The sequence below is a fragment of the Vombatus ursinus genome, unplaced genomic scaffold (genome assembly GCF_900497805.2).
Source record: "Vombatus ursinus unplaced genomic scaffold, bare-nosed wombat genome assembly UNPS02014813.1, whole genome shotgun sequence".
NCBI classification, from domain to species: domain Eukaryota; kingdom Metazoa; phylum Chordata; class Mammalia; order Diprotodontia; family Vombatidae; genus Vombatus; species Vombatus ursinus.
This window is the reverse complement of record NW_020954591.1, coordinates 36151664-36160265: the sequence shown is the minus strand read 5'-3', so window position 1 is coordinate 36160265 and position 8602 is coordinate 36151664. Positions and strand designations below refer to the sequence as shown.

At 40.6% G+C, this 8602-nt stretch overlaps 1 protein-coding gene across 1 annotated transcript; it reads left to right on the top strand.

Moving 5' to 3' along the window:
* Positions 1-307: 307 nt before the first annotated feature.
* PANX3 (pannexin 3) lies at positions 308-6550 on the top strand. Its single transcript, XM_027877624.1, has 4 exons — positions 308-488; positions 1559-1701; positions 3345-3559; positions 5911-6550. Exons 1-4 carry the CDS (start codon positions 308-310, stop codon positions 6548-6550), a joined length of 1179 nt encoding a protein of 392 aa, XP_027733425.1.
* Positions 6551-8602: the final 2052 nt, after the last annotated feature.

Sequence of the window (8602 nt, the reverse complement as noted above, 5' to 3'; positions counted from 1 at the left end):
ATAAAGCCATGAGGCCCCACCCAGGCTCAGGACAGCCACAGAGGGAAAAGATGATTATTCAGTTCTGACCCTCCATTCTCAGAGGCACACCCAAGCCCCAAGCCTCCCTCTAATTAACTGGGTAGTAGGTTAGCACCCCGGGTCCTGGCCAGTTATTTACAGAACAGTCCCTTGCTCATGGCACAGTTCATTCCTGGGCTGCCCGCTCGCTCAGCTCAGAGCCCAGCAGCCTGAAGCCACCTTCTGCTCTTCCCTACCCCTGGGTTTCCCTCCCAGCGGCTTTGCAGGCCCCCCATTCAGGAGCATCATGTCCCTCGCCCACACCGCGGCAGAGTACATGCTCTCAGATGCCCTGCTGCCTGACCGAAGAGGCCCGCACCTCAAGGGACTGCGCCTAGAGCTGCCTATTGATCGCATCATCAAGTTTGTGACTGTGGGCTTCCCCCTGTTGCTGATGTCCTTGGCGTTTGCCCAGGAGTTCTCTCCCGGTAAGCTGCTGTCTCTTCCCAGAGCTGTAGGAAGGAAAGAAATATTTCCTTCTACCTAACCGTGCCCTACACCTCTCCTCTTCCCTCCTCACCACCAATGCCATTTCCCTACCCTACCTGGTTGGCTTATTTTCCCCCATTAACAAAAAATATCAAACAGCTAAGACTTGGGATGCCTGAGTTCTCTTCCTGGTCCTGACACCTTTCTATGGTACAGTAATAGCTGGCTTTTATTTAGCGCTTTAAGATTTAGCAGAGCTCTTTGCATATGTCATCTGATCCTTCTCACAACAATCCTGTGAGGTATTATCCTCATTTTACAGATGAGGAAACTGAGACTGAGAGAAGTTAAGTGGGTCACATAGCTAGTGTCTGAGGCAGGAACTGAACTGAGGTCTTCCTAACTCCAAGTCTGACACTCCACTGTGCCACTGAACTCCCTCTAGAGAATCTAAAAAGGGTATTTGACTTCACTTTGCCTCAATTTCTCCATTTCCAAAATAGGAGCATTTGTGCTTCAGGAAATGATAGTAAAATACAAAATTAGGATCTTTTGCCACCACCATGACCACCTTGCCCCTCCAATTTGGAGTCAGAATTCTAGGCATTTCATAGTGTGACAATCTCTTCTAAGAGGTACATTGTAGGTGCTTAATAAATGCTTATTGATCATTAAGACAAACAGCTTTGAAAACATGAAGAACTCTGATCACTGCAATAACCAACCATGATCCTAGAAGACTGATCATGACATCATCCACCTCTTAATAGAGTGGTGCAGGAAACATATTCTTTGGACATGACCAATAAGGGAATTTGTTTTACTTAATGATGCATATTTGTTACAAAGGTTTGCTCTTCTTTTGTTTCAAGGTGAAGGAAGAGGAGTTAGGAAGAAAATATAGATTTTTGTTATTTGAAAAAATATTTTTAAATAAATGCTTATTGAAGGAAATTGGGAAGGTAAGCGCAGGAGTGATAAGAGCATTGAGGAGTGGTTCCCAGAGAATATCATTTCCTAGGCTTCCACTGTGTAGTTTAATGCCACTTCAACGCTGTTTCTGTTCCAGGTTCTCGGATCAGTTGCTTTTCTCCCAGTAACTTCACCATCAGGCAGGCTGGCTACGTGGACAGTTCCTGTTGGGACTCCCTGGTACATCATGAATGGGATGTTGCTGGAAACTACAAGACAAAATCCCTTTGGACCCACAAGGTAAAGTGAGTCTAGGCATAATTATGGCCCGGCCCAACTGTTAGACGTAGAGGTGGAAAAAGCTATGCTTAACATCCTATATGTATGAAATTTATGAGGCCCTCAAAATACCATAGTGCTGACATCCATACAAAACCAGTATTGGTTCAATACTTCAATACAGACTGTATTGAAGGAACCTCTCAGCTAGAACAGGAATTTGTAGGATTCTAACCAAGAATTTAGTAAGTCTCAAATGACAAAATGGATGTAAAGCACTTTGCACATCTTAAAGTGTTATATAAATGCCAATTATTATTATTGTTTATTATTATTATTAATATGCTACAGTCAGGTGATGACTTCATTCTCTGAGCCTTTTACTACACTCCATGCTCAACTCAAGCACTGTTAATAGTGCAATACAAGCACTATTGGGGGGGGGAATGTATGCACATGCACTTTTAAGCTTACTCTGCATTATTAACATTTTCTTAAACCCACATAATCAACAAAACAATAAATCAAGCCCTGATTTGTGGCAACAATTTCTGAGATGTAAAACGACAAAGTGAAATTTTTATGATGGGCTCTAGCAAGCTAGTTGGAAGGATTCTAGCCCACTGGTTCTAACCCTCTCTCACCTCATGAAGCAGCGTTACTGAAAAAAAAAATGTGCCTTTTTTTTTTAATTTTAAAAAAAAAAACCTTCTCCATTAATTCAACTGCAGTAAAGATAGGTTTCTTTTCCATTTTTTTCAAACTCTCCTCCAAGAGGAGTTTGAGGCCTAGCCATTACCCTTTAACACAGTCAGAAGTTGTGAATCAACAATTCAAGTTAATGGAATTACCAAGTGTCTACTAGGTACCCACCATTGATTAAGTGCCATAAGGGACATATGAGCACTTAAAATCTAGTTGGGGAAACAAGACACACACACGAAATACCCAGAGATCAATTAAAGACCATATGTTGTTGAATGCTAGATGGTGTGATATGAGTAAGAAGCAATATAGCAATACAGAAAATGGAGAGAACACTGTGGGTTGGAATAATCAGGAAAGGTTTCATAAAAGGAAGTACTGTGGAAAAGATTTTTGTTCTGATAGAAGACTTCTAACTAGGTCCCTTCCAACAATGAGAGTCTGTGACCCTATGATTCTATAACATATAGAGCTTAAGTTAGGCTTTGAAAAATGAGTAAAATCTTAATTTTTGATGATACAGGGAATTGGGGGAACTGAGATCAGAGAAAGGGAAAGAGGGAGATTGAGAATGCTCACTCCCCTTTTCCTACTATTGTCCTACCAATCTGCAAAACTCTGGTACTTAGTTCTCTTTGTGGAAATTTCTTTCACTCTCCTTTCCCTGATGGTGGAATTGTCCATTCTTGAAAATTATCAGTATGGTTGGTGATGAGGGGATCCCCCTGATCCTGTCAAGAGCCACTGACCTTGACCACGCTAAGAGCCAGTATCAGTCCTCAGGCCTGGGCTGGCTCACAGTTTATGCTGCCATTTCTACCCTTGATTTAGGAAGAGAGGGAAGAGAAAAATTCATCCCTTCAATGCTCCCTTCTCTAAAAATCCCCTCACCTTATAACACTTTCAGAACTTTTGTTTTTCTCCACAATACTCACTGAAGTTTGACTACCACCCTGCAGGTTCTCCCCTATTCCCTTTTGGCTCTGGCTGTGCTCATGTACCTACCAACTCTGCTATGGAATTATGTGGCTGCTCCATCTCTCAGTTCTGACCTCCTATTCATCATCAGTGAATTGGACAAGTCTTACAACCGTTCCATCCGGCTAGTGCAACATATGCTGAAGATCCGTCAGAAGAGCTCTGACCCTGATGTTTTCTGGGATGAGCTGGAGAAGTGAGTTTGTTGTCCTTCAAACCCTGTAACCTATGTATTGTTCTTATCTGTTCTCTCCCAAAAAGCTTAAGTTCCAATGAGAGTGGGAGAAGGGGCCTGGAGGAGGTTTGGCATTCATGCAATTAAAATCACATCATTCTCTACTGTACCTTCTTTTCCAGGAGTTCAAATTTCTTAACACCTCATATCATTAACACATCTAAAAGGAGAAAACAAAGACTGTATTCCCATTTTATAAATGAGCGTACTGAAAATATGAATCTCCCCAAATTATCACTTTCATCATCTCTTTACCCTGATCAAAAAATTTTGCTAGTTTCCCACTGCCTATAGAACAAAATCCCAATCTATCAGAATGCCTTTCAAGGTCAGCTATAATCTAGCACTACTCTACCTTTCCAATCTCATTTCCCATTTTAGCCAAACAGTTTTTTCAGTTCCCTGGACATGCCATGTTCATTTCTACTTCCAAAACTTTATTTATGCAATATCTCCTGCATAAAGGCACATGTCCATTCTATATCTATCCAGATCCTACACACCCGCCCAGCTTAGATCCCATCTTCTCCATGAAGCCTTTCCCTACTTTCCCAGTTTACACTGAGCTCTCCTTTCTTTTTTTAAACTCCAGTATCACTATCTTTAACAATCATTTTGGCAGTGATTATACAGTCAAATATTCCATAGACCTGTGATCTCATAGATTCAAAGATATAGACTGCAACCCATCCGTGACAACCTATCCCATTCAATTTTTATCCATGTCCTCCATAAGTTTACCTCAGACTGTCCACTCAACATGCTCATGATAGAGGCCCTCTCTGTTTTCTCCTTACATTGCCTGAGTTTCAGTAGATCACTCTAACTGTCCAACTGTCATCCCTCATCGTGAAGTTTGCTTCCCCAACTCAACTATAAGCTCCTTGAGGAAAATAATGAAATCTCATTTTTCTTATAAACTGAGTACCTAGCTAGATGGCAACACATAATGAATGAATGGAAAAATGGATTGAATATACTAATTTTTTAAAAATTCACATTAAATACATAGGGCTAAAACCATATAATGTTTTCCTATTGATTTACAGTCCAGTGTTCATTCCAATAAACTTTGTTCCTGCCTAATGATCTTACTATTTTTTAGATATAGTCTACCTGACCAAGAAGAAGATCAATCTTTCCACTAATATATTTATGTGTGTGGATAAACAGAGAGAGAGAAAGAGAGAGAGAGAGAGAGAGAGAGAGATACATATGTCATTTATAGGGTTTAACTCATTGTACTAGGTGCTTGCAGGCAAAGTAAAGAAAAAACAAGCACACTCCAGATTAGTATCACTGGAGAGCTGGGGTAGTTGTGTTTTAATGTTCTCAGAAAGTTGAATTCCCAAAAAATCCTGAGAAGCACTGTGATACAATGAGAAAAACACCGAGATTATAGGGAGTAGATAGTAGACCTTAGGTAAATCATATAATCTGAGCAGAGTTTTCTAATCTATAAAATTGGCATAATCATACTTACATCATCTACATTACACGGTTGTTATGGGGAAAACTGTAAACTGTAATCAACCAACAAGCATTGGTTAAGTACCTAATATATGCAGGCACTGTGCTAGAAGCTGGGGAGCCCATATTCTATTGGGGAAATACATCTGTGTGTGTGTGTGTGTGTGTGTGTGTGTGTGTGTTGTGTATATGCATTATGTATATATGTATGTATTTATATATGTATATGCCAAATATATAGAAAAATAAATACGAGTAATTTGGGTGGGGGAGACATGAGAAACTGGGAGGATCAAGACAGGTCTCATGCAGAAGGTGGTACTTGAGGTGAACTCTGAAGGAAATTAGGGATTATAAAAGATAGAGGTGAGGAAGTGTATTCCAGGCATGAGGGACAACCTGTACAAAGGCATGGAGACATAAGAGAACAATAGAAAACTGTTACAATAGTGTAGATGAGAGCTGATAAGGGCCTGAACTAGGATAGAGAAAAGGAGGAGCAGAGAGAATGGGATAGATGTGAGAGATGTCATACAGGTAGAATCAAGACCTGGCAACTGACTTGGACACATGGAGTGACAGAGAATAAGAGGTAAAGGTTGTGAACCTAGGTTATAGTAAAAATGATGATGCCCTTGACAAAAATAGAAAAGTTTGAGTCAAAATAATAACTTTAGCTCTAAGAACACATTACTAAGTACGATAACCCTTTTCAAATTCCCATTCTGTTACTATCGCTGTTTGACTTTCATTAAGCAGGGATTTAAGAAGTTCTCCAAAGCCAACCACTGAATTTTCTTGCTAACTCTGCATTTTTTCCATTTTTCTCTCTTCCCTCCAAGGGCTCGGAAAGAACGGTATTTTGAGTTCCCCCTGCTAGAAAGGTACCTTGCCTGTAAGCAGCGTTCTCATGTCCTGGTGGCTACCTACCTCCTAAGGAATTCCCTCTTGCTCCTCTTCATCTCAACCACCTGCCTATACCTCGGATACTTCCACCTGAATATCTTCTTCCAAGAGGAGTTTAGCTGTTCTATCAAAATGGGGCTGCTAAGGGATGAGATTCATGTTCCAGATCTGATTACATGCAGGCTGACTTCTCTTTCCATCTTCCAGATGATTAGCTTCTCCAGTGCAGCAGTGTACCTAATCCTGGTACCAGTGATAATGTACAACTTGACACGTCTGTGTCAGTGGGATAAGCGACTACTATCTGTCTATGAGATGCTACCAGCTTTTGATCTACTCAGTAGAAAAATGCTGGGCTGCCCCATCAATGACCTCAATGTGATCCTGCTTTTCCTCCGTGCCAACATCTCTGAACTCATCTCTTTCAGCTGGTTGAGTGTCTTATGTATACTGAAAGACACAACCACTCAGAAGCACCATATTGACACAGTAGTAGATTTTATGACCTTGTTAGCTGGCTTAGAGCCCTCAAAACCTAAACATCTCACACCCAAGGCATATGATGATCACCCATAGCCACACACACACAGAGTAAGGATTCTGATAAAAAATAAGAATTCCTCTCACCTGCTGTCACTGCTAATGAACAGTCAGAGAACCCTTGAACACATACAAATGCACATATTGCATGCTTTAGAACTGCCTAGGAAGTACCTTTGGGGATCAAGTCCTATACAACCCAAAAGATTCAGTTCCCTAAGTGAAACTATACCATTAGGCATTAGAAAAAGATGTGGTTTGAATCACAGTTTTTCTTGGATCTTAATAAGCAAGAAGCTAAGGACAAAGGTCCAACTGATGTAGTAGAAAAGAAGGGTCATGGAACTATTTGTGAATATATGTACTGCTCACTGTTTTTGTTCCATGGCTCTTATCCAGATGCAAGATCCTAACAGGCCAGGGATTAAATGGTCATTTAGCCAACAGACAGTGACTTTTACAATAGTGACTCAAGGTCCTCAAAAATTCCTGCCATCATCAGAATTTGTCCATCATGTTTTGGAAAGTAGATGATGGTGAAGGGAACCTGTAAACAGGGCCTAATCTGTTTCCAAAGCTGCCCTTAGTAGTTGAGGCAGGCAAAACCTGGACGAAAATGAACAATTTAGAAAAAGGCTAGTTATATATCTCCTGTCACATTCTTTAGGTTTCAAAATTTATCATCTCCTCCTTATCATCATCATTCACACTGATACATGTATAATGGTTTAAGGATTACAAAGAACTTTTCATGATCTCAACTACAGATTTACAATACCAAGGGCTAGGATCATGAATTGGATTCCACATCCCTGCCTGACCACAAATTCAACATATGTCATTGCAAATGATTCTGTATAACCATATGCTACAAAGGCTTCAATAGCAAAACAATCACTACTAATCAGAATGATAAACTGATAGTAGTGAGTTCCTTCTTAGAAACTTTTCTTTTTCAGAGACTAGGTCTCTATCTCACCCAGGCAAGCAGTACAGTGGCCTGTCACTGCTCAGTCCCTTTGCTGATTGGCATTGAAGCTTTAATCTGGTCTGTTTTTCCAACCTGGGCTGATGTGTGCATGCTGAGGCAGCCCAATGGCCCTATGCCCCTGGAGGATCAGTGTTGGCCCTACTAACTCACCTCCGTTGCTCAAAGGTCAGCCTCCCCCAAGAGCAGGGATTCTACATGACCTCCTCTAAATCTTCCACATTATTCTCTGATATTAGGCTTAATCTAACCTTCACTGGAATCTAAATTTCTAGAGATAAATTCCTTTTTGCTGTGGATGGGGAGGAAGAGAAGGTGGCAAGAAGTCAACTTACCTTTGTATTATAAATTCTTCTTTACAGCTATACACTTCTTAGGTTTCTGCAGAAAATGGTTACATATGTAATTCAAACCAGCAATACAGCTTCTGGAATCAGAAGAAAATTATATATTCGATTCCTAGAACTTTTTACCTAAAATTCATGAAATTGGCTTGTAATAGATTGCTTTTCCACCCAAGGACCAATGATCCTTCAAACACTGCGTCAGGAGAAAGAATCAGACCCAGATTCTAAACTTTCCTATATGGAGACTGTTGAGATCCATTAGTTCAAAGCAGCCTGAAAGCTGTATCAGAGACATCTTTCCTGCCCTCTATACGTGGGTGCAAGCAGGAGCCATGCAAATAAGCATACAGTCTACTGGTCTAGGGACCTGAAAGAATGCTAGGCCAAAAATAAATCAGGCAGCTGACAAAAATATTAAACAAACATTGAAACTTCCTACCACCATTTACAGGCTGCTGATTCTATAACTCTATATCATTAAATGGGCAGCTAGATGGCACAGTGCATAGAGGGCCCAGCCTGGAATCAAGAGGATCCAAGTTCAAATTCAGCCTCAGACACTCATTAGCTGTATGACTCTGGGCAAGTCACTTAACCCTATTTGTCTCAGTTTCCTCATCTGTAAAATGAGCTGGAGAAGGAAACAGCAAACTATTCCAGTATCTTTAACAAGAAAATCCCAAATGGGGTCACAAAGAGTGGGACCTGACTGAATTAACAACATATCATCAAATGTGTAATTACAATAAAATG